The sequence below is a fragment of the Poeciliopsis prolifica genome, unplaced genomic scaffold (genome assembly GCF_027474105.1).
Source record: "Poeciliopsis prolifica strain line A6 unplaced genomic scaffold, Auburn_PproV2 SCAFFOLD010, whole genome shotgun sequence".
In the NCBI taxonomy this organism is placed as follows: domain Eukaryota; kingdom Metazoa; phylum Chordata; class Actinopteri; order Cyprinodontiformes; family Poeciliidae; genus Poeciliopsis; species Poeciliopsis prolifica.
This window is the reverse complement of record NW_026562385.1, coordinates 254,585-279,489: the sequence shown is the minus strand read 5'-3', so window position 1 is coordinate 279,489 and position 24,905 is coordinate 254,585. Positions and strand designations below refer to the sequence as shown.

General features: G+C 39.7%; 4 protein-coding genes across 5 annotated transcripts; 3 read left to right on the top strand and 1 right to left on the bottom strand.

Moving 5' to 3' along the window:
* The first annotated feature begins 795 nt into the window (after window positions 1-795).
* ppan (peter pan homolog) lies at window positions 796-4,313 on the top strand. Its single transcript, XM_055034985.1, has 12 exons — window positions 796-987; window positions 1,228-1,398; window positions 1,486-1,587; window positions 1,676-1,726; window positions 1,910-2,080; window positions 2,269-2,345; window positions 2,550-2,657; window positions 2,757-2,880; window positions 2,963-3,041; window positions 3,244-3,373; window positions 3,457-3,614; window positions 3,700-4,313. Exons 1-12 carry the CDS (start codon window positions 973-975, stop codon window positions 4,110-4,112), a joined length of 1,599 nt encoding a protein of 532 aa, XP_054890960.1. The 5' UTR covers window positions 796-972; the 3' UTR covers window positions 4,113-4,313.
* Window positions 4,314-5,446: 1,133 nt separating this feature from the next.
* Window positions 5,447-6,660, top strand: p2ry11 (purinergic receptor P2Y11). Its single transcript, XM_055034989.1, has 2 exons — window positions 5,447-5,528; window positions 5,603-6,660. The coding sequence occupies exon 2, from the start codon at window positions 5,613-5,615 to the stop codon at window positions 6,534-6,536; it is 924 nt and encodes a 307-aa protein (XP_054890964.1). The 5' UTR covers window positions 5,447-5,528; window positions 5,603-5,612; the 3' UTR covers window positions 6,537-6,660.
* Window positions 6,661-7,360: 700 nt separating this feature from the next.
* On the top strand, window positions 7,361-9,980 carry eif3g (eukaryotic translation initiation factor 3, subunit G). Its single transcript, XM_055034990.1, has 10 exons — window positions 7,361-7,448; window positions 7,534-7,580; window positions 8,172-8,260; window positions 8,413-8,472; window positions 8,559-8,663; window positions 8,943-9,138; window positions 9,229-9,339; window positions 9,438-9,574; window positions 9,705-9,811; window positions 9,884-9,980. The coding sequence occupies exons 1-10, from the start codon at window positions 7,426-7,428 to the stop codon at window positions 9,897-9,899; spliced, it is 891 nt and encodes a 296-aa protein (XP_054890965.1). The 5' UTR covers window positions 7,361-7,425; the 3' UTR covers window positions 9,900-9,980.
* A 1,046-nt stretch (window positions 9,981-11,026) lies between these two features.
* Window positions 11,027-22,235, bottom strand: dnmt1 (DNA (cytosine-5-)-methyltransferase 1). 2 transcript variants are annotated; one of them, XM_055035394.1, is made up of 36 exons: window positions 22,166-22,235; window positions 22,006-22,061; window positions 21,590-21,626; window positions 21,298-21,405; window positions 20,157-20,397; window positions 19,980-20,052; window positions 19,804-19,885; window positions 19,674-19,714; window positions 19,537-19,591; window positions 19,360-19,443; window positions 19,164-19,273; window positions 18,966-19,084; window positions 18,791-18,883; window positions 18,569-18,720; window positions 18,300-18,487; window positions 18,143-18,157; window positions 17,405-17,585; window positions 17,212-17,309; window positions 16,949-17,096; window positions 16,305-16,420; window positions 16,027-16,228; window positions 15,817-15,950; window positions 15,486-15,665; window positions 14,629-14,853; window positions 14,347-14,539; window positions 14,150-14,240; window positions 13,919-14,053; window positions 13,150-13,432; window positions 12,924-13,065; window positions 12,655-12,821; window positions 12,393-12,570; window positions 12,122-12,317; window positions 11,876-12,039; window positions 11,570-11,686; window positions 11,360-11,456; window positions 11,027-11,282 (listed from the first exon to the last, which is right to left on the bottom strand). In XM_055035394.1, the coding sequence occupies exons 2-36, from the start codon at window positions 22,050-22,052 to the stop codon at window positions 11,248-11,250; spliced, it is 4,527 nt and encodes a 1,508-aa protein (XP_054891369.1). In that variant the 5' UTR covers window positions 22,053-22,061; window positions 22,166-22,235; the 3' UTR covers window positions 11,027-11,247. The 2 variants fall into 2 exon arrangements, with proteins under 2 accessions (XP_054891369.1, XP_054891370.1); XM_055035395.1 differs by lacking the exon at window positions 18,143-18,157 and having other exon boundaries at window positions 22,006-22,214.
* Window positions 22,236-24,905: the final 2,670 nt, after the last annotated feature.

The window sequence follows — 24,905 nt, the reverse complement described above, 5'->3', positions numbered from 1 at the left end:
ACCACGGCATTGTGTTGAAGCTGTAGCTTTGAGCCATACCCACCACTCACTTCATGGATGATGCCAATCTTCAATGAAGGCTAGTGTCATAAAAAAAAAATAAACATTCAGTTCTTAGACGTTTTTGCTCAAATCTTTTTGTTCAAATTAGAGTTTTTGCATTTGTTGCTGTGAATTATACTTGCATCTTAAACCTTAAATCATACATTTATAACTTTCTTGCTATTGTAGGAAATGGGCAAGAATAATCAAAACAAGACATAAATCAGACATACATTGCTTTTGTCTAAACTGTGAGGAGAGATTCTGGTTTTTAGGGCTTGCTCTATTTCATATAATGTAACCTGTGAATGACTGTTTAATATGGATGGGCTGGTGTAAAGTAACATAGACCTATTTTGTTTCTTCCACATATGTATCTTACTCATGTGTATCTATTTCTGATAGATAGAGATGTAAAGCATGCGGTTTCACTAGTGTTGATGTATGTACTTTATTTTATTCAGCAATTTTAAAGCTAAACAGAAGCCAGCTTCATAGACAAACTCTTTATTTTAAGCAGAGAAATTGTTTTTCTCTCCTTAAAATATATTAAGATGTATTAATAGATAATGCAATTTTCTTATTTACTCATTGAACTCATGTACTGTATTTATTTATGTTTTCTGTAATACAATAATGAGTTTGACCTTACCATTCGCTCGTCTTCTGCCCTCTAGTGGTCAAACTATAATCTGTGGCTCGGAACTAGTAAGCCTGATCGAGAAGCACGGACATTTTAGTGTGCTGCACCTAGCGAGAATACCATGTGGAGAGAACGTAGTCCATTTTAAAGCTGATTATTTCAACTTTAGCGGTTTGAAACATTTAGCTGAGGCAGTTTATTTAACCAGTATGGTTAGCTTGTATATACTTTAGCAACTTTTTTCGTGTTTTTGTGGTGAAACCATTTAGTCGGCTTCAAGTTAAATCATGGGGAAATCAAAGGTAAGTGCCAGACATAGCATGGGAGCTAATGGTTAATAACCATTTACATAGACGTGCCAATTGACTTGTCTTTGATAAAAGGCCTTGTTTTATGAGATCCAGCTCTGTTGGAGAGACATTTATGTATATGTGTTGGGTTGTAAATTTGCATCACATTCATTGTCCGCGTTGCGTAAGAAACGCGCGTCTTGGATATTTAACCTCGGTAATGAGCTCTGTTCGTGTTTTCTTTTTCATTAGACTAAAAACCAGAAGAAATCCCGAGCCCAAGCCATCCACGTGGCTGAGAATGCCTACAGGTCTGTGCCCCACTCCTTCGTGTTTCATCGAGGTCAGGTTGGGAAAAACGTGGGTCAACTCGTCCAGGACATGAGGAAAGTCATGCAGCCTTACACTGCAGAGTCTCTGAAGGTCTGTCTTCCTCTTAAAGCCTGATCAGCTCAAGCTTTAACAACCCACTCATTAAGCTTGTAACTTTGTGTTATTTTTAAAATTCAGGTACGGAAAAAAAATCTCCTTAAGGATTTTGTGTCGGTAGCAGGACCCCTGGGGGTGACCCACTTCATTATCTTTGGCAAAACTCCCAACAGCATCAACATGGTGAGAACTGAAGCTGATCACGACCTACATGCAGTTTTCTCACATAAAGACTGCGTCACCATTAGTTTCATTTTCTTTCTCCTTCCAGAGACTCGCTCGACTTCCCAAAGGCCCCACACTTTATTTTAAGGTCCTTAAGGTACGTTTTGTAACATCCAAGTGAAATTTGTCGGGTTTACATGATGACGCACAGAAACTTGATTGTAAAGTGATGTTTTTCGAAGTAAACGCACTGATGAACCCAAGCTACCAAAGCCATTTGATGACCACTTTGAATTATAAATCAATATTTACTCAGTACTTTTATATTTTTTCTTTCCAGTATTCCCTGATCAAAGATGTGGTTTCATCTTTGAAGAAGCACAGAATGCATGAGCAGCAGTTCACCCACCATCCACTTCTCATCCTCAGCAACTTTGGAGTGGATGGCATGCACGTGAAACTCATGGCAACCATGTTCCAGAACATGTTCCCCTCCATAAACGTCCAAACGGTGTGTTTAGTAAAACAAAAATTGTCCACCTCATGATGAGAACGATGTGATGACAGTATAGTCTTCTGAGTATCTGTGAAGATCTCTCAAAAGTAAACGCTATCTGATTTGTTGTTATGAAAATGGGTTTCCAGCATAATACAAGTTTAAGCCTTGGGTATAACTTTTTTTTATTTTTTTTTTATTAGGTTAACCTCAACAGCATCAAGAGGTGTGTACTGTTCAGTTTTGACCCAGCATCCCAGGAAATTCAGTTTCGGCACTAGTAAGTAATGACCTGTTAATGTATTGATCTCATATCAGCATTTTGAAGTGATGGGCTCAGGTGATGACAGATTACGACTTGACACTTTCATGATGCATGTCTAAAGTAAACGCACTGATGAGCCTTCACACTTTGAGACAGAGTTCTGTTATTTATTGAGTTTTTTTCAGTTACAAAGTTTTTGTTATTGTTCTTGTCCTGCAGTAGTCTTAAGGTCGTCCCTGTGGGGATGAGCCGAGGTATAAAGAAGCTAATGCAGGAAAAGTTCCCCAATATGAGCAAGTTTGAGGATATCGCTGAACTGCTGGTGAAGTAAGATTCTTTTACTTCTCGTGGCACTGAGAAAAGTAGATTGATTCCATTTTACAAAAGTAGAAATTTATCTGAACTCTGTATTTAACAACGCTTCAGGGGAGCAAACTTGTCTGAAAGTGAAGCTGAGCAGGATGGCGAGCACAACATAACGGAGCTGCCGCAGATGTATTCCGGAAGAGGCAACATGCCGTCCCAACAGAGCGCTGTCCGTTTGACCGAAGTGCGTACGAAGGGCCTGGAATACATCGAACTCATCCACTCCATTTGGATCAGCTAAACCTCTTTCATGTTTCTCCTCTTAGATTGGTCCTCGAATGACACTGCAGCTGGTGAAGATCCAGGAAGGGATGGGAGACGGGAACATTCTTTATCACTCCATGAGTGAGTGAATGTTTCTCCCAGCTTGTTTCTGCTTCAAATGTCCAGATGAAAATGATGACAATAGCATTATGAATTCTATGATTTATCTCTACAAGTAAACGCTTACTGATTCAACCTGGGCTCTTTATTTGCTTCATGCACATTTGGCACAATCCGTTTCTCAGACTGAATTATTTTTATTTATTTATTTTTTTTGTACCAGTTTCCAAGACAGAGGAAGAAATACAAGAGATCCTGAAGAGGAAGGAGGCGAAGATGAAGGAAAAGGAGGAACGGAGGAAAACACAGGAGCAAAACGTGGCAAAGAAGAAAGAGAAACGAGAAGAGAATAAGTAATTTGAACCTAAAATCCTTGGGCAGTTTTCTTTCTTTTTTATTAGTACTTGAAGTCTGTAAAATATTCTCATCTTGTAAGGAAAAAGAGTCTGGAAGGCATAAAGAAGAAACGAGCTGAAGCCGAGGAGGACAGTGAGGTGGAAGATCCAGGGATGCAGGACGATCGACCAGCCGCTGTTGAATCTGATGATGATGTGGAGTACTACAGACAGGCTGTGGGACAAGAACCAGACGAAGGTGAGTATTCAAGTCAGTCAGCTGTGCGCCGTTTGTTGCACTAATGTTTCTTTAAATCCTTAAAACGTATTTCTCGACAATGCAGATATGTTTCCGGGGGCCAAGAAGAGGCGGCGTCCAGAGAAGTCTCATGACCGCGCCAAGAAGAGAAAGCTGTCCCCTGGAAAATCCTCAAAACAACCAGATTCTAAATCACCAAAAAGAAAAGGTGCAGTTGGGCAGCACAGAGACAAAACAGGAAAAGCTCCTCATGGAAAAGGATGGAAGAAATCTAAAGATGAGGAGAAAGCATTTGGGAAGAAGAAGCGGCCTCCAGGAAAAGCATTTGGCTCTAAGAAATCTGGAGAGAGGGAAAATAAATTTCCACGCAAAAACTTTGATGGAAAGAAAAACAAGGACAAAACATTTCAGACAAAAGGTCACAAAGGTAAGACTGCCCTCAAGAAGAAAGGTGCAGGTGGAAAGCAAGGCTTCACACGGACGAAAGGAAAGCGCTAAACTTTGCTTTTGTTTCCTCTTCTTTTGGACTCGGATGTAGTTCCTTCCAAAGGCAGCAGAAGGCAGCAAATGTATTTGCTCTTACTGCTTCAGTCTGAGGAAATATTTGAATTTGTTATTCAAATGAACAAACTGTAAAAAAAAAATATATCAGTTTATAGTTGTTGACTTCAGAACAAAAATAAAACATTTTTTGATTAAATATGCAGCTCTGAAGTTCTTGTCCTTTCATTGATTTGTGCATTTCATGAATGTTAAGTATTCTAATATAAAAGTGTTTTTGGTTTAGATTAACTTTATTGGGATTTTTTTTAAGCTTCTTCCTGAAACCTAATATAAAGGCTCTTAGTTAAGAATCAAATTTGAAGAACAAAGATTTAAGCATTCAACATAGTTAAAAGTGAATGTAAAGTATAAGGATGGGAAAATGACGGTTACATATTTGGTGTTACCAATAATCTGATGGCATTTTATAAATTTCTTTGAAAGTAAAGTAATCTGAACTACTGAAGCTAAGTTAGAGTTTAAAATGGTGAATCCAAGCAAAGAACTGCACTGGAAGGGAAAACTAAGATCTAGGTTAAGATGTATGACTAATGCACCATAAAACCAGAACATTCTGGCAATCATTTGTAAATGCTGTTGAAAATGTTTTAACACTTTCAGATTTAAATGTTAAATAAACAGATTCAAATGACTTGCACACAACATTTTGCTGTCATCTGGCAGCAAACCACACTAAAAATAAAATTTTAACCACTTCCCTAATGAGTCTAAAGTAAGTTTAGACTCGTTACAGATGACATTTTGAGAACTATCTGCTTGTGCACTGATGCTTCAGAAATGTTTTTTTTTTGTTCAGTGGCTCCACTTTCAAATGCAGCTTTGCTCAGAGAATTAGTCACAACCCTAAAAGATTAAATGCTTCCTTGTAGATTTTATTTAGGCCATAGTGGGCTTTAGCAAGCCAATCATGGTTGCATCTATTTTTCACTTGCAAATAGTTATTCTACCAAACTCGTTTCTGATTTAGATTATTTTTGATTTATTAAATGTGCATTTTTATTATTTTGTAATTTAAGTATTTTTATTCCATGGGAAAATCTGCAGATGGTAATTGACCATCTCTTCATTTTTAGTCTTTAGTACAAAGTCGCTTTCTAAATGAAGCTCTGACACGAACTAGGTTTTTTATGGCAATATTGACAAATGCATGGTGCTGGTGTCATCACAGCTCAGTTTTCCTTCTGCATCTTGCACAATGCAAGCCGGAGCACAAGGAAGTGACTCTCATGTTATTCTGAGCTGTTCATCACTCACTCATTAGCGGAGCATGATTGAGGAGCAATTCCTGTCTTCAGCCTTTTCATAAAATATTGAATTACAGCTGAAGGAAGTTTGCATGCCTGCCTTTTGGTAAGCTGAAGTTATTTTTACTTCTTGATTGAAATCTGTATACACTTAATATTTTCCTCCATTTTTATTTTTAGAGAACACAACATGGCAGTCAACTTCTCTGAATGTGAGAAGTTTCAGATTGGCCTGCTTCCTGCCATGTATGGAGTTGAGTTTGCTGTTGCCTTGGTAGGAAACACATTTGCACTGTGGCTGCTGCTCATCAGAGAAAAACGCAACTGGCACTCCGGTGTTGTCCTCTCCTGTAACCTGGCCATCAGTGACCTGCTGTACGTCCTCACCCTGCCTCTGCTGATTGTCTACTACGCACTGGGGAAACACTGGGTGTTCGGCGAGGCCGTGTGTAAAATCGAGAGGTTCCTTTTCACCTGCAACTTGTATGTGAGCATTTTCTTCATCATGACAATAAGCGTGAACCGCTGCGTGAGCATCGTGTGCCCTTTCTTCACCCGCTCATATGTGGAACCTTTCCATGTCAAAGTCATCAGTGCCGTCTTATGGATTACTGTTGGAGTCTTCTCCAGCCCTGTGTTGAAGTTTGCTTCTCTTTGTACACACAGTTACGATAACAACACGTTATGTGTGACTTTCTGTTACAGAAAATCTAACGAGACATCTGACTTTATCTACAAAGTGTTCCTTGCTGTTTTTGGCTGTCTTGTTCCTTTCATAGTAACTTTCACTTCTTACTGTGTGTTGTTTCGGGTTGTGTGGAAAAATGCCAACATAACGACACTGGAAAAGCGTAAAGTTGCCTTGTTAGTCTTATCAGTGATTGTCCTCTATGCTGTTTCCTTTGTGCCCTACCATTTCTACCAAGTCTATCATGTGTATTTGAGGAAACATAACCCCCAAAACACAAACTGTTGGGTCTACAATATGTACCAAGTGTCCAAGGGACTGGCAACGCTGAACATGTGTATCCATCCGATACTCTACATGGCTGTGTTTGACAGTATTAGAGTAGCATGCTGTGGAAAGAGTTCAGAGGACAACACAGAAGGATGAGGAAGTAGAGCCTAGTTCCAGACTAAACATGACTTTGCTGCATGTATCTTTGTAAAATGCATCCATGTCACAGCTCTGTGCTAAATACATTTAATCACATCTGTTTGTAATAAAGATTTTTCTTTTTTTTTTTCAAAGTTTTCCTCATTTTATGCATTACATGTAATTTATATAAATGGGATCAAATGTGTTTTCACTTTTTTGTCAAACTTAATGTTTCAGGTCATGCAACAAGTTTACATATCAGATAGAGTAAACACAGGATGCAGTTTCCAAATTATTATTTCAGTTACTAAAAGACAAAAAAATATGTCAAACCAAATGCTCTGTGAAAAAAAATATTGTTCCCCTTGATAAATCCTAAGTTAACTTTGATACAGCATGTTTTTCACAGATTAAATGAATTACTATGTGCAGAATGAAGAAAACGCTTATTGAAAACTTGTAGGTTAAATTCAGACTTCTGCCCAAGTCCCTCTTGAAAATGAGATCTAAATCTCAATGTGGTTTTACCTGGTTAAATAAAAGCACAGCATGGTGTTAAAATACAAAATGTTAATTATTTTATCTTCCTGCATTTTGCAGGAAAATAAAACAATTAACATTAAATATAGATTTACTGCAATGAATCAGGAGATTTTTTTTTACAAAGAGTTAACTTTTGAGGCTGCCAAAGAAGCCCGAATTATCAACATTCAACATCCATAGTACTGATATGATCCTTGTTTTCATCGTCTTTTATTTATCAGTACAGGGAACTAAATTTTGGCCATAAACCTTTATTTTGAAAGAATTGGCGTCACGTTAGACCTTTATTGCGAAGTTTCAGTACCGGAAGTGTGTGCTGGAACTTCGCGGTGATCCTCTTGAAGCTAGGCTAACGGAGAGGATGCCGTCGATTGAATTCGACGAGTAAGTTTCACTAGTTTGAACTATTTCTGAGTGCTTTTACAGCATCTTACGAATATGAAACTGAATTTCCAACTCTGTCTTCTAGCTCCAAGCCCAGCTGGGCCGACCAGGTCGAGGAGGAAGGAGATGAAGGTAAGGAGCATTTGCGGAGCTACAGTTAGCACAGCTCCGGTATTTCGCAGTCCGCGAGGGGAGAGTGAGGCCCGGCTAGGCGGCGTCCACTTCCACGTGGTTGTAAGGCATTAAAAGCAAGTTAAATGTAACCACTGACTGATCGGAATAAACAGCTTTAAAGCGACATTGATCAGACATTTTTCTAACTATCCAAAATGGATCGATTGCTACCAGATGGTTAGAAAGCGGACATGAAGTGTTTTCCAGCATGTAAAAAAGGCTGCCAACGGAAGGCTACGTTTATAACACAGTTATGATAGACACTGCAAATTGATTAATATTTAGCTTCATTTGTCAATATAATCGTTTTGATATCTGGACAAAGCTAAAATAGGAGACATGACAACAAATGGAGAAGTTCAGCTTTCCTCTTAACAGTTTGACCACAAATAATTTGAATAGGTGATTATATTGTTTTCTTTATGATTGTCTGACATGTCACTCGTTTCTTATTCATAGGGATTTTTAAAAGTTTACTTTGAAGATAACTATTGAAGAATCTTCCCGAAGTCTGTAAATTTGGAAAAAAAATGTTTCTTTTTTCAACAGGCACTCTACCATCTCCAAAGGAAACCATTAAAGGAAACATAAAAACTCTCACTGAATATAAAATAGATGAAGACGGGAAAAAATCCAAGGTAAATTATTTGATTACATTATGTCACACTTAAAGTGAAAATATGCAATATATCTATAATTTTATATATCTTATTTTGTTACAGTAGTACTTTATTAATAAAATTATATTTTTCATGCATTTTTTTTGTTTGTTTGTTTGTTTTTGGTGTAGATTGTGCGGACCTTCAAGATCGAGACGCGGAAAGCATCCAAAGCTGTTGCCAGAAGGAAGGTTTGTATCAAAGGTGCTTTCACCTAATGAATGATCAACAGTAAAAGTTCCAAATGATGTAATATTTTTTCTCTCTTTTACTGCAGAACTGGAAGAAATTTGGCAACTCTGAGCGTGATGCACCAGGTCCTAATGTTGCTACCACGACAGTTAGCGATGACGTCTTCATGACCTTTATCTCCAGCAAAGATGTGAGAATCCGTTGCACTTATTAAACCCAGTCTTGTTCACAGCTTAATAATGAAAAATAACTTGAGGCATCCACAAAAGGATGAGAGAACAGTTTACAGTGGATTAGATCAAATGTTTTAGTAATCTGAACTTGCCTTCATTTGATTTTGAAAACAACTCCACAAACATTCCCACCTTGCTAATTAAATTAATAAGAAAAATCGAGTAATAATCTTCAACATACTTTGTGCAGAATCCGTAACTTGTCCCTGAGTTACTAATTTCTCTCATTTTTACAGGACTTAAATGCTCAAGATCAGGAAGAAGATCCCATGAACAAACTTAAGGGACAGAAGATTGTGTCCTGTCGTATTTGTAAAGGCGACCACTGGACAACTCGCTGTCCATACAAAGACACCCTGGGTCCCATGCAGAAGGAGCTGGCTGAACAACTGGGTCTTTCTACTGGGGACAAAGAGAAGTCTCCTGGCTCTGGTACCATTTGTTCACTATTTAATACTCAGATTATCATTATTATTTAAGAGTGGTTGTGAATTAAAACGTCTTGCTCTCCTGTTTTACCAGCTGAACCAGAACCTGTGCAGCCTGCGCAAGCCAAGACTGGAAAATATGTTCCCCCGAGTTTGAGGGATGGAGGAACGCGAAGAGGAGAGTCTATGCAGCCTAACCGCAGGGGTGAGTCTTAGTGAAGGCGCAAGGACTTTCTGCATTTTAGTTCTTGAAGAGCATCTAAATATTAATCTGATTAAACACTGAATAATTTACCCTTACAGCTGACGATAATGCCACAATCCGTGTGACCAACCTGTCTGAGGACACCCGTGAGACCGACCTGCAGGAGCTTTTCAGACCATTTGGCTCCATCTCAAGAATTTATCTGGCAAAAGACAAGAATACCGGACAGTCCAAGGTTGGCACTCACTGTTTTTTGTCTCTGCTGTGTTGATTACCATTCGTCATCATTGTGCTTTGGGATTTTATAGACTATGACCAGAAATGACAAGCACCAGTTTTCTGATCTAATGTTGTCTTTCTTGCAGGGATTTGCTTTCATCAGTTTCCACCGGCGGGAGGATGCAGCCAGAGCCATCGCAGGCGTGTCAGGATTTGGATATGATCATCTTATTCTCAATGTTGAATGGGCCAAGTGAGTTTACAGTTAATTTTGTGTATTAAGTTAATATGCTGTCTTTTTGCTAACTTTTTTTTCTCTTTGCAGACCTTCAAACAACTGAGGGATTCATTAGACTTTCAACATGCCAGATTTTGTCTCTGTAAAGTGTGACTATGATCTAAATAAAGATAAACTGTCACTACCTGCTTCTTGTATGTCCTTTTTGGCTTTGGCAGAGACTATAATATAAAGTTTTGTTTTACTTAAATCAACCATACACCTAGACTTAGATGTTTATATTTTAATAGTTTCTTAAAATTGAAAGAGGATTCTTTTCTTCTTTAAATTCTGCATAAAACCTCACCTGAGAGGAGTGGCTGTAAACATTCATAACATGACTTGGATAAGTTATTTCAGTGTTTACAAAAGGATAAACTTAGATCTTAAGTTTATTTTTTATTGTAGCTTAGTTTTTGAAAGACTTCTACAGTTGTCCAGGTTTCTGTCACTAACATGGCATTACAAGCTATTAATCGCTGGTAGTAATCAGACAAATTGAGTAAGAATGTGCACAACTAACCAAGATAATTAGTCTTGATGGGATTGTAAACCCATTCTGGAGATGGGCGGTTATCAAGGTGTGGGCTGTGGTTAGTAACACGCTCAAGAGTTGCCACACAGACATCCAAAATAATGGCCCAGATTCTCTGTTGAACCAAGGAAAGAGGAGAAAATGGACAGGAGTGAGGCTCAGTGGTCCAAAATCATTTTCAGACAAAAGTAATCTGGAAGTTAGATTGTGGACAGAGTGAGGTTCAGTTTTAAGTTCCCATCTAATCTTCTGGCACTGTCCATGTTTTATGAATTAATTTAAAGCTCTTCTTGTTTCCCTCTACTTATAAGCTGACTTAGCACCTTCCCAAGGACTTTCTGATGGTAGTGAAAGATGGTAGAAAACCCAAGCATACATGACAGTTTTACAGCACAGCTAAATCTATAATGAAACCAAGAAATGAAGTGGCAAACTGTATGATTTGCAATTTTTAAAAGAGAGGTATATGCTTAGAAGCTGGAGCTAACTCGCAAACAGAAATTTATAATCCGCTTATTAAATTTAATTATGTAAGGAGTAGATGCAGATGTAAATACCAAAACTAATTTTACTATTTGGTGCAAATATAGGATAAGAGGTCTGCACAAAGCTGCATCATCATTAGTGGTATTAATGCATTGATCCATTCAATCACATACAATTTCAGAAGAACTTTATTTGAAATATTAATATAAAATCTACATACAATTTGTTCCACATTGTTTTTATTCATGTTGTTAAATGTTCAATTAAGACTCAATATGGAATGATTACTACATAGTACATAGTGGCCACTTGGTGACAGCTGAAAGTCAAAATTACTTAAAAAGTATTCCAACATCAGCATTAAAACCTTTAAAACATGGAAATGGAGAAATTAATCAGAAACCTCCATCTTCTCTTGTTTGATATCTGAAAAAAAAAAGTGAATAAGTTTAAATTGTAAATGCAGGTTTGGAGAAATAAAGCAGACAAACCAAATTACCCACCTGCTGTAGCTTGTTCCTCCTTCATCCTGTCTGAGACGCATTTCTTAATCTCCAGGCCGATGGCTCTGGAGAGCGGGGGCGGGACAGCATTTCCAACCTGGGAAAAAGAAAACACACATTTCTGATCATGGCGATAAAGAGTTTATTACTTGATAATTTTATCACCTAATGTTAAATTGTTTGGGAAAATGCTTCTGTTAAAGAACATACCTGTCTGTGTTTGTCCAAGATGTTTCCAAAGAAGCGGTAAGTGTCGGGGAAGCCCTGAGAGCGAGCGCACTCCCTCACACTGACTACTCTGTGCTGCTCTGGATGCAGAACACGGCCCTGTAGTAATAGATTTGGGTTAAAATCACAACAACAACAAAAAAAAGAAGAGGTTTATTATTAAATAGAAGCACCTAAATATTACTCAAAGCCACATGAAATGAACTGAACATTCTCAAACCTATGGAAGGTATTAGATTGATACTTTTAACAATAAGCCATAAAATTTGTCCCAGAAAGAGAACGTACCTGCTTCCCCATGGGTTCAGGGTTGGTAACGGTTGTGCTGAAGAAACCATCCCACTCCAGTCTGCCATACAGCCCGGCCCAGTGATTGTGGCGGTTCCCAGTATGGGGCAGACACCAGGGGATCAGCGTGTTGAACTGCCTGTCAGCAGAGTCGCAGGTTTTCCCTAAAATAACCAGACATTCCTTCAGCCGGAGACACAACCATCATCGATTCTATTAAAAATCATGTAAATGAACCTTACATACCTCCTGCACAGGTGCAGACGCCTCTGAGAGCACCGGTGCTGCTGCGTCCATTCTTCTTATCGTGATGCGTGTAACGTAGCTTCTTCGTCGTGGTGCCGTCTTTTAACCGAACTTCAATGTTGGGAAGATCTCTCCAGTCGGAGCCCGGAGCCAGAGGGATGTGACGCATCCTGGCCTCAACCAGAGCACTCATATCCTGAAAACAGAAATTATTTAACAAGAGTAGCGGTAATTTGTGTTGAGGTTCTGTAAAGACTAAAATGTAGCTGACCTTGCAGATATGGTCTCTGAGAATGGGCTGGTACTGCGAGCCTCTGATCTGCCTCTGGAACCAGGACTGAGGTTCTCCATTGTAGGAAATCTCCAAAGCAGCAGCACCATTGCGAATCTCGGGCAGGTCAGACATGGTGTCCCTGACTGTGATGGTCCTGTAGATGCCGCCGTTCCCTCTGATCCACAACAGAACAGTTAGATCCACAAGCTCTATGGAGATCTGCAGACCTGCAGAGGTCAAACTTTTTTGTATTTCTTACCGCGTCACATTGCTGACATATTTCTTCTCGTCGACAGCCACGGTAAGCGAGCACGCTCTGGGAGCAAACACGTGCAGAGGTTCAGGGTAGCGAGGAAGCTTCTCTCCTGGAGCAGCAGCCAGGATGATTGCCCTGCGGCGGGTCTGAGCCACGCCATACTGACCGGCCTGATGAGCAGGAGAAAACAGAGCGCCAATCTGGTTTAGCCTCAGCAGGACAGTTTCACACTTCCACAGCAGAAAGGCAGCGGTCTGCATGGTGGTACCCACCTGAAGGACTCCAAAGGTGCACTGGTAGCCCATTCGCACCAGGCAGCGCAGAGTCAGCTTCAGGACCATGGAGTTCTTGAAGGATACAAAGTTCCTCACATTTTCCAGCAGGAAGAACTTTGGTCGGTAGTAGTCGCAGTAACTGCATAAGGAGCCAACAATCAGAAATCCAAACTGGATTGTCTTCTATGTAATATTATTCATAGCTAGTCAATAAGACGCTCACCTCAGATAGGACACCACAAGTGAGTTTTTGAACTTAGAATAAGTGCGAGAATTGAAGCGGTTCATTCCACTGAAACCTTGGCAAGGAGGTCCGCCGCACAACATTTCTACATCTCCCTTCTGAGGCAGCTTTTGGCCAAGGGAGTTGGTCTTTTCTCCTGACATGACCAGCTTCAGGAGGACATTGCAGTCCTCTGTGAAAACTGTGGTGCCAGGGTTGTTGAGTCTGAACGCCTGTGCAGCAGGTTCCCACATCTCAATAGCCCAGAGGGTCTCAGAGATACCTGAAGGAAACACAGGGGATCTGTAGGCTTCAGCAAGTCAAATTTAAGACTTTAAAACTTTGGAGGGAATCCTGCTGGTTCACATGGGCTGGCAACACAAGTGAGCTGATGGCAAAAACAAATGTCAATAAAACTGGTGATAATTTTGCACTCATCCATACTGGAGGCAAAAAAATAAGCTAGCTAGCCAACAAGGGTATATTAGCAGCTAATTAGCGACTGTCTGGAGTCAGAATGCAATGAAGACGTCTGCCTGCGACTAAAACTACAAACGACATTGAATAGTATTACTACAACATTTAAGAGCTGTGATAAGCATATTTGAGGCCAACTTACATTCTTTAAAATGAACTTAAAATATTTTAAGATCTTAACTTTAGAAACATGAATTTAAAACCTTTTAAAAAGCAACAAGAGCAAATTCTGGGCAACACATTTGTGTATTTGATGAAATATTCTGGTAACTGAAACACAAGATTAACCTACCAGCCTGGTGGAAGCCTTCAGAAAGTCCACCACAGCCAGAGAAAACATCAAGGGTGCGATATTTTGGTACTTTAAATGTCTGTGGTTCCGTGCGAGACTCTTGTGGTTCTTGTGATGCTTTTCCTTTGCCTTTACCTGATAAGTGTAAAGTGAAATATCTGTCAGCAACAAATTCAAGAAGATCCAGATCCCATATAGGTCTTTTTTTTTTTTTTTTTTTCAAAAGCCAACCTTTTCCTTTGCCCTTCCCCTTCCCTTTATGAACACAAGAGCGGGCATGGTTAGGAGGATCTTCGAAACTCTTTGATTTAGCATTGTAAGCCTGTAAGATAGAACAAATATCAGACATATCAGACTACACTTAAGAGATGCTTAATTCAAGCAAATTTGAATTGGCAGCAGAAAAACAGAATAGGCAACAGACGTACCTCCAGGAAATAGAAGCGGTCCGGTCCACCGCTGGAGTAATCTTGAACAGATTCATTCAGGTCTTCTGCGTACTCTACTTGACAGCGTCCAAGTACCTCAGACATGCTAACCGTCACTTCCTCATCACTCCAGTATAGCTGATTGATGTCTGTGTGGTAACTGGCTTTGATGCCTCTGTGTGTGTTCTCCGGCCTGATTATATATACAAATACCTGTTAATTCTTCACTCTTTTACACAAAAAAAAACCCTTAAAGATCATGAAAATAAATGAAACGTGTACCTGTAGAACTTGTAGAGTCTCAGCTTGACCTCTGAGGTGTCTGATTTTCCATTGCTGCGGCGATGACAGAAAATCTCTTTGATGCGGCCAACACGGAAAGGCTCTGGGGCATCCAGGTTTGACCCCTTAATGTAGTCTGAAGACTTTCTGTAGTACTCCGGATACAGATCTTCATCCACATCCTCTTTTCTGTGGGAGCGCTTCACCGGACTGGCTGGTTTCACACTAAAAAACAGAAAGGTATTGAATCACATGCTTATTTAGGTAACAGTCTTAAACTGAGAGCTTCAGTTGTTTTCTAGATCCCCTAGAAATCAGATGGATATATTTGCATGCTTTTTCATTGTTTTAAATGCCATAAATCACTTTGTTGCACTTTACTGCATAAAAAGAGCTCTATGCAAAACAGTCATTATGGACAGTGAGCCACATTTTAACCATGTCAATAATTAGATCAGTCAGTCTCCCACTCAATCAATCCTGAGTAAAATCAAGACCATTTTAAAAAATAGGTTGCTTGAATGACATCTTGTTTTTAGTCTATAAAGTACAGAACAATGAGCCAAATTGCTTGTAAGGTCACATCAGAAATTAGGAGGAGTACGAAAGTGTTGGTTCCTTTTGCATAATTTACAGTAGCTTTTCCATAAAAGTCAAAAAGGTCAGTGATTGGTTGGCTTCCAACAGTTTGTTTGAATCTCCATTCTCAGTCACTAGACTTCTGATGGCATCAAATATAAAGCAAGTTAATCTCCAGCAGCCCTGTTATTACTGCCCAGACCAGTTTCGGGAAGTAATAACTACCCGTTAGAGCTACAGAAATCCAATTATTTAAACAAGGGAATATTCTTTGTTACCTAAAACCGAAGGCTTCTGGAGGCATGTAGACGCTGTCTCCAACCCTGAATTGTTCTCCCTTGAAGCAGGCAAATGCATACAGAGCCTTGTTGTCGCTGTCCTCGTTCTGCAGGAGTTCAAACGCTCGAGGTACTTCCTGTTCATCTCGCTCCTTAGTACGAACGCAGCTGCCACAGAGTCTAAATGAAAACGCAACCAAGTGAATGAAACATCATAAAAAACTAGAAAACTAAAGCAGGAATCCTTGGCATTATTCGATGCCAAACAAGTTCTTTTACATGCCTTTTTATTAATATTACTGAACAGGTTAAAGTTTAAAAAGCCATTTACCTGAACTTGCAGTCTGTCGATTGTTCAGTTTTAGGAGGAGTCTCAAATCGAGCAAACTCTGTGTCATACCAGAACTGATAGAAGAAACTCTTCCCATCGTCATCAATCACCTTCAGGTCAACATCCACCCCACCCTGAAATAAACAGACCTTCCAAATAAGCAATTCAGGACAAAATGCAATACATAGTGCATTAAGACCAGCAACTGACCTCCATGAACCAGTTGTCTGATGGAGCTTTGTACATGACGTTCACTTTTCCCTGTACATAATTGAGTAGCATGTCTTCACATTCATCGACGATAACCAGCTCCAGTGGATCAGAGGACTCTCCGAGGACTGTGTGGATCCCACGGAGGAACCAGTGGGCATGAAACATCTTCCCATTATTGTCCTCCCACAATGAAGTGATCCTGAAAAGGAATGTCTCATTAGATATAAACAGGTTAGAGTCCTTATGACATTAGAGGACATAAAGAGATGTCATACCTCGCCAGATACAGAGGAGTTGACGGATCTTCTGATGAAACTGAGACGCAGTCTCCCACTTCCAGCACTTCATCGTTCAAGGAGACTTTCTTGTAGTACTGCCTCTTCCCTACGGTCTGAAGAGAATCTGAGTTAAAACCCATACCCACACCAGCACTCCTATTTGACAAAAACTTGCGGTGCTTTGAAAGGAAAACTATAAAAAAAATAATAATAATAAATAAATAAATAAATAAACACTTCACACTGGATATCTTATGATTATTTTAAAAAATACATAAATATTTAAGTTTTGTAAATAACCAGTCTGGGTTTCTGCTCTAGAAAGCACTATCATCATAAAACTGATTTGAGTTTCGAGAAATCACTTCATGTTGTCCATTTCCATTAAACCTCAAAATCAAGCCACAGATGTTAAAGGGAAACTGTAAATTATGTCAAAGGAAACATGTTGTAACACAACCTTCAGCCTACAACTGCTGGTTGCAATGCATGTTAATGGTAATGCTACTGCCACCTGCTGGAAGAAAGCAGGTATCACATCTAAACTCTCAATCTCAAGAAGTGAATCTTGGGTTTTTTGTCATTATGCAGATTGTGTTTGACAGAAAAACCAACCGTGTTGTCACAGAACTAAATCCTACCTCAACAGGCTCGCCAACCCATGCAACTTTGGACTGGGTCTGCCTCTTTTTCTTGGTCTGAAGAACCTTTTTGGTCTTCTCTGCTGGAACATCTTCCTCTTCAATATTCTCATCGTCCTCAGCCTCCTTTACAGCAAGGTTTGGACATCTAAGGGAAAAGAATTACAAAGTTTAACATGTTTAACAGCAAGAACAAATTGAGATGACAACCAAAAAAATTTAATAAATAAATTTGTTTTGTCTTGCTGCTTAACCATCCTCACCTTCTCTGCTTACAAGCTTGCTTGCTTTTACCGCTTCCTCCAAATTTGATCATATCCTTGCAGGCTGTGCACTTGCCACAGTCAGGAGACTGGCACACCTGGAGACGGGAGACAAAATCAAATGTTTTATTCATGTAGAAGTGCAATGAAGGATCACCATAGCTTGGCGTAAATCAGAGCTTCTCCAACTCACTTCACAGACTCCACAGCGCTGCCGTTTGAGTCCTCCTTCCTTATCATTCTGCTCTATCTGATCAGCGAAGAAGGCATCGAAAATCTGGTAGACCATCTTGGTTGTGGTGGCCTTGGTTGGTCCCTTGCTGTCCTTCTCTATCTTAGTTGGGTGGCGGATGGTCTGTCTTCTGGCAGCTCTCCTGTCAACGGAAGAAAGTTATGTCATTTAAAGCTGTTTTGGTTTCACCTCATCACATGTGAAGTGATGACATTATGATGCTGCTGGCCGATAAACCCCAGCGTCAGGCCATGCAACGCAACAAGCAAAGAAATAAAACACACACTCTAGATGGAAAAAGCATTTTGAAGTGAAAGTATTGAGTGTGGAGAATCTGATTTTTAAGATGAAAATTTAATAAATGAGCTACAGTTGTCCTCTTCTAGAGACAACAGATTTTTTTATGAACTACCAGTTTACACATCTCAAACCAAAAGTGAACACATTAATGTAGCAAAAACTAGACTGCTATTCAAACTTGTTGCTACGGCCTGAAACCAAGTTGGCACCAATTCACACACCTACTGATAAAAAATGCTATATTTAAACAATAACTTGGGATACAAAGCAAAACCGTGATTAAAAACAAAATGGTTTAGCATGAACTACGGTATGGATCTTTGAGCATCAAGCGTTGGAATGTTTCACATGAACACAGCCACAAACAAGCTAAATGCAATCACAGTAAGGCCTACCTACCAGTACAGCTGCATGCTGCATTAGGAAATGTTGAAGGAATATTAGACTTCTGGGAGACAAGGCTTGACGAGTATGAATACACGAATACAAAAGTAGTAAAAAACAACAGCTTCTTAATAGGAGCTTTCATCGTTAGCTCATGCTCACAGAACTTTACCTCTTTCCTAGGGTGACTCCTGCCAGTTTGATCAGATCTCTCATGCAGGGAGTAACAATGATTGGCTGCTCATCTGAGTCGCCGGCCTCATCGTAACTCTCCACTTGCTCCACCACGAACTGGGCGTGGCGCAGCAAGGTGTCTTCAGTGAAGCAGTTGAAGTTCAGTCCTGCTGGAGGGACGGCGGTCTGCAGGAAACGGGCAAAGGCGGTCAGCGCTGCATCGCAGCACAAAAAACTCAAAGTGCTCAAATTTATGCAAGAGCTCACCTCAATCTTGTTGAGAAGATCTTCGTAGGTGGCGTCTGGGTTCTTCTGGAGGAATTCCACCACAATCTTGCTCATGTAGATTTTCTCCTGCATCAGTGCGAAAATGGGAGCATACTCCTCACTGGGCTCCATCAAGATGTAGTCGGCAAAAGCTGCAAAAACGAAGAAGATGTTAGCAAGTCACTTCGACGGTGGTAGGCATTTGGTAAGAAGAGAACTTACATGTTGTGAATCCAATTAAAGCCTTTTCTCCTCCATCAAAACCAGTTATCCACCAGGCGTTGATGGCTCCAAGCTTTCTGGCAAAAACACCGCCTGAGTCGAAGAAAATGAGGCATAATTTGTAGAGTTACAAGCAACCAACTCAAGGTTTACATCTTGAAGGAAACGGTCATACTGGTTAAGCCCGGGCTGTCGTCATAGATTGGTTTCACATAGCAGCTGAAGTAAAGCTCCACGTTCTTCTCAATCAGCCCAGAGTCAAATGGGCAAAGATGGCCACGCTTGTCATACACACTGCAAAGAAACACCATGCCACTTAGTCAAGAACCATCACAGAGCACAAAGCAGCTTGGATCTAGACCGGATCCCCTACCTGAAGTTTGTGATCCGGTGCTGTGGCAGATGGTCGTAGCTCTCAAATCCATCCTCATTAGCCTCAAACAGCGACAAATTCTCATGCGTTAACATCTCTGGCTCTTCAAGCTGAAAGTGGAAGTTAAAAATAGTCAGGTTTGGAATTAAACGCCACCCTGACGGGCTTTGACCATCTGAAACCACGAAGCTCTCACCGCATTATCAGGATCTCCTTGAAACATCTTCAGATCCGGATCATCCAGATACTGCCTACAGTCAGGGCATTTAGGAGGCGGCGTCTGGAGAGAGAAAAAATAAGTCAAAGAAAAACGTTGAAGCTGTTCATGTTGTTATAAACCACAGCATCAACATTTAAAGAACCACCTCAATACCTTTGCAGCAGGTCCTGGTTTAGTAATCTTGGATTTTGACTCCTCAGGAACAAGTCTGCAGAAAAACAAGTCAAAAGTTGGAAATAATGAATTCACTCCAGGAGTAGAAAAAAAAATCTGGATTGGTAAGGACTTACTTTTCATCAGAATCCACCTTGAGGCGTTTCTCCTCCTGAGTCTGCAATAAAGTGCAAAATAGATTTAAACAAACACTCAAAGTCCAACCCTGATCAGATATTTATCTGTGCTGATCAATAAAATCATCACCTCTTCAGAGTCGTCTTCTTTCTGCACATCATTTATTCCATTGATGGCTTCTCCGTTCAAGTCCTCAGATTTGCGTTTCTGACTGTAAAGCAAATCCATTTTAATGTCAGCCACTTCCTGAGAGAAATAATTGGACTCTACTTTTTCTTTTCAGAACACATGAAGCCGATACGTACACTTTAGAGAACAATGACAAGATGGTTGGTTGTTTGCCACTGTTTCTGGTGACTCTGGTACTAGTCGGTGATTCTACAAAATAGTTTAAGAAATTAAAAATGTTTCTTGAAATATTCATATTTTGTGAATCAAGCTGTTAAAAAATCTGAATTTGCTGGACTAAGGCTTAAACTAACTTTTAGTTTCAGAGTTTGCCTTGGATCTGCGTCCACCTTTCCCTTTGAGAGCAGCTGGTGACTTGGTTTCTGTTTCTTCCTGTTCTGTCGCCATATTTACATCTTCGTCCTCTTTATCTTTATGGGAGCCATTAGCAAGTCCATTCGCCTTTCCATTCTGCTCCACGCTGTCCTCATGTGAGCCATTTTCAAGACAAAGCTCTTTGCCCAGCAAGACCTTAACTTTAGAGATGTAAACCTCCTGAGGGAAAAAACAAGTTACAGTTACATGGCAGATGAGAGGATCTCCATGAATAAGAAAATCATGAGGAAATGAATTAGAATGAAATGACTCAAGATTAAATATTTCAAGTACACCATGATTTTTTTTTTTTACTAGTTTATGACTTCAGCATTGATTAAAACCTGTAAATCTCTTTAAGATGAGCCAAAGTATTCCACAAACCCAATTAGAAAAGGGATTCTTAATATGGAAATGTTAGGTTAAGGCCAATCATGGGGAAAGCTGCTGGCTTGACAGTTGTCCAGCAGATGGTCAAGCTGGCCACAGAAGGTATTCCTTAAAGAAGTTCTCTCAGAGCCATTCCTGAACACATTCATGGAAAGTTTTGTGGAAGGAAAAAGGTGCACAAGCAATAAGATTAACTATAGCCAAAAGAGGACTGAACAATGATGAAGCACTGGATTCATAATGTTTCAGGTTCAATGTGAAGCTTCCACAGTTTGTGATGATTTGGGGGAGCAATGTCACCTTCAGCAGTTGTCATAGGCTATCTTATGAAGGTCACCTCAAACAGAGGGACATTACTCAGCAACCTTAAATCACAGTATGCGTTCCCTCAGCTGATAAAACTGTCTGGAGATTACATCCAAACAACACAGATGAGCTAAAGTCTGCTAATAAAGCACATCACCTAATAAGTGGGTGATTTTAAGGCTTCGGTGGGACTTCATGGGATGCAGTGATTAATCAGTTGTCAACAGAAGCACTCTAAGCTGCCACAACCAAAGTTAGAAAAAAAAAACACCACGAGTTTTCATTTTTGCAACTGAATCATGAAAACAAATGCACTTTTCAATGTAGTGATATGTATTCATGTAGCCAGGCAAGAACAGAAAATAAATACATAGAATCCCTGACCTTTGAGATTTCTGAATTCTTCATTTTCTCCTCCAGGTTGGTCAGCTGGTCCTGGGCGTCATCATGCAGGAAGTCCTGCACCAACCTTAGCTTCTCTTTCACCTGATCCTGAAATAACAGGTTCACAATCATGACAATTTCAGGTAAAAAAAATAAAACACAAACTTACATGACACAATTGCATTCCCTTAATTATGTCATGTTAAAAACATCTGACACCAAACTTAATTGTATCAGATTCTAGTGAAACAGATGCAGTAAGACAGTGTTATTGATTTCAAACTTTACTTGCCTCCTCTGGAGATCCATCTTCATCCAGCATCTGCAACCTATACCCAGAACACATGACAAGATAACGTTACAATTATCCCAAAGGAATAGCACGCTGACTTACAAATTAACAGAGGGAAAGGGGAAAAACCTAAATAAGAAAACTTCATGAGTGGCGCCAAATCACGCACACGAACCCATCCATTGTGAGGCTAACCATGCTAGCAAGCTAATATGAGGAGAAGGGAAAACTACAAGCTGAATCTGACAATTGGCAACAAGCTAACGCTAGCTGCAAATGCTACTGCAAAAGCAAAGCGGTGAAGTTCAGCAGACATAAGCAGCGGGGTAAGTGACAAATGGCCAGGCCTGCTGTTGTAACTCCTAATATAGCAATGTACCTGTCACAATATTAGCATTTTTTTAATATTACCATACCTCTTTCTCACGTCGTCGGGCAGGGACAAGGACGTTTTGGATGGCATCTTAAAAAGCTATTTAAAAGCCGAATGACAAACACGATAAAACAGCTTTAAAAATGTTAAAACCTGGTTGAGCCCGCTGTCATTAACCACAGCACGGCTCTATAGTGACCCACCAGTCTGTGGACGCTTCTTAACGTGGATGCTATATGCAGTTCGGGCGCGCAGGCCGTGTTTTCGCGCGGAATGTAGCGTTGGAATTTGCGTTTCCTTTCCGGGAGCCGAATCTTTTGGCTTAGAACGCCAGCAAGAGCCGACTCTTCCGTTTCCCAAATAGCTTCACTTCTTCTTGCCCTGGGAAATAACTTCATACATGGAAACACAATCCCAGTCCTTTATTGACTAATTTTTCTGAATGCAACAATTTTAACTTGGTTGATATAAAAAATGTTAGAAAATGTTTTTGTTTTTAAATAAAGAACGTGTTTACGCATTTTATAAAAAAATCGCAGGTTGTAAGAGGATGTGAAGACAGAAGAGGTACGAAAAGCTGCTTTCACTGGTTGATCCTGACTCATTTGTCCATTTACGGATTTGTCGCATAACTGTCTTTTGAAAGAGGCTTAACACTATCCTGTGTATATTTTTCAGTGTTATGAATGACCGCGGCTTATTTTTTAATTGAGTCTCAGCATAAAAAGTTTGTAATCATTATATCTTTGTAGTATGTCATTGTATGTACACGTTATCCAAAGTTAATGTAAAATGGTCCATAAAGGATTTTTCGTATGGTAGGTATTATTGTACGTTCACCTAATGAGCTGGCAGATCCAGCCGGCTCAGTTGCGAGCGATACGGCAGTAACGGAAACCCAGCACTGCAAACGCTACCATTACAAAGACTTATGGGTAAAATACCCTAAATATAAAATATACAATCTTTATTGAACAATTGAGTTGGGCTCACAAACGCATTTTATGTGTCTAATTTAGAACTCATAGATAGAACAGTTAATATTAGGAGGCAAAATATTGCCCAAATTATGCATGTTTATAAATGAACAAAAAGCCTCGGTTTCCCGCTGATGTGTCGCACTTGTTGAAGTCCGCTGACAGGCGGAAGCAAAAAGATGTTTACTAACGGACAACAACAGAAATATCCATGTTGGCATTCGCGATTTGAACCTTAATAAGACACTTAGTATTCAAAACTTTGTTCATTTTGTCTCCTTACTTTATTGTAATTGAGGATCAAACGCATTTCTAACTCCACATTTCACTTTGGTAACATATATTTTTTAAAAGGATTTAGGTTAAAATGAAACTCTTTTCTGATACACCAGACCTGAATTCTTTCTCTTCCAGGTATAGTTGACCTCAGACCTTCATTCATCAGGTCTACACTGAATAGCTGAGATGTTTTTGTGCAGGAAAACAACATCTGATCAGCTCACAGTTTTACTGTAATGTATGATTCAGATCCTACGTTAGGTAGGATGTCATACAGTCTGAATAAAAAAAAAGAAAGTTCCCTGATAAATGACACTAATATAAGTAGCATTAAAACTTTTAAATCTATCATGTAACCTCTACAACTCAATTAAAAACAAACTGGAATCTTCTGGGTGTGACATAAGCAAACAAATGGTGTGTTTATATAAATGTGAATGACTAAACTTTGACCTTGCAGTCGCTTTCAGAACCTAAAGATGTTTTGCATTTTAGCCCTGTTCTGATCAGCTAACAAATTGTTAATATGATTTGGGCCTTTTCTCTGGTTGAGCCATCATAGAAGTGTAATATTCTTCTTTTAAGGTCTTTATTCTGTTGCTGACTGTGGTTCATGGGGAAGGGATTCGTTCTGTAACCAGTAGGTTTCCAGTTCAACCCCTCCAGTTTGTTTGCCCCTGGTGTTGTTCCCTTAGACAACTCACCCACCTTGTCTGCTGGGGCCCCAGCGGCAGCCTAGCTTCTGGGCACCAGTGGCGACAGTGTGGCTTACCACCATAGGGGTGTGAATAACTATAGTTTTTACACAACTTGAAGTCATTGAACTTGACGAAAGAATTCTATGCAAATGCAGGCAGGTTACCATTTGTTGTCATTTCTGTTTATCATCAGCTTTTTAGTGTCCTTCATTGATTGAAACTGTTCATAATTCCCCTTGTCTGATTCATGGAAATAAACGGTGCTTTACAGTATGATGATCCAAACACAATGCTCCAACCACAATTGGACATTTTGTCCAACAGGCTTTTGGGATTCTTAAATGAGTTTTTTCTAAATTTATCTGGACTTGGATGTTTTCTGCTTTTTGCACAGGGTCTCTCCGCATTACTCTATATCTTTGATAACAGCTCCTTCAATGTTGCTATTGACCTCCTACTAACTTTCTTCTGGTCTTTTAATACATTTTGCAGTGACGTCCAGTTCTTGGTCATGTCCATGTTGAGCATTTTTCTTACCACTTCATGATGACAGTATTCCATTATTTATCTAATGCTTAGGGAGTTAATTGTATGTCATTTTTTTATTTAGCAAATTGGAAACTCTCCACAGAGAATTAAAAGATGTTTGACTTCTGTCTGATGTGACAGAAGTCTTGCTATTGTAAATGATCAGCTATTTGCTTGTTGTGCCACAAGATGGCATCATGTATCCATGCTCCAAAGAAAGTCATTCTTGTATCAGATCAACAACTAGAACACTTTAAATATGAACACAAATAATATATTCTTTCTTCATGCGATTGAATGGAAAATATTTCAGACGGAAATGTACAGTGTGTTTTTTATTGCTGGACAGAAACAGGGAAATCTTACTCTTGGTGCCATTTTGTCCTGGGAGATTTTTCCTAAATAACCCCAAAGTACATTAAGCACAGAAATAACTAACAGAGGTTTTATGTGAAAGAAGG

Bases quoted from the DNA above. Each gene is read 5' to 3' on its own strand.
- p2ry11 (XM_055034989.1), top strand. From the start codon at position 5,613: ATGGCAGTCAACTTCTCTGAATGTGAGAAGTTTCAGATTGGCCTGCTT.
- eif3g (XM_055034990.1), top strand. From the start codon at position 7,426: ATGCCGTCGATTGAATTCGACGA. The intron at 8,261-8,412 runs GTAAATTATTTG...TTTTTGGTGTAG, and splicing joins AAGACGGGAAAAAATCCAAG to ATTGTGCGGACCTTCAAGAT. The intron at 9,340-9,437 runs GTGAGTCTTAGT...TTACCCTTACAG, and splicing joins TATGCAGCCTAACCGCAGGG to CTGACGATAATGCCACAATC.
- dnmt1 (XM_055035394.1), bottom strand. From the start codon at position 22,052: ATGCCATCCAAAACGTCCTTGTCCCTGCCCGACGACGTGAGAAAGAG. The intron at 19,592-19,673 runs GTAAGTCCTTAC...GTTTTTCTGCAG, and splicing joins AAGGTGGATTCTGATGAAAA to ACTTGTTCCTGAGGAGTCAA. The intron at 15,951-16,026 runs GTCAGTTGCTGG...TGTTTATTTCAG, and splicing joins CAGACAACTGGTTCATGGAG to GGTGGGGTGGATGTTGACCT.
- ppan (XM_055034985.1), top strand. The intron at 2,346-2,549 runs GTAAGTAATGAC...CTTGTCCTGCAG, and splicing joins GAAATTCAGTTTCGGCACTA to TAGTCTTAAGGTCGTCCCTG. The intron at 3,615-3,699 runs GTGAGTATTCAA...TCGACAATGCAG, and splicing joins GGGACAAGAACCAGACGAAG to ATATGTTTCCGGGGGCCAAG.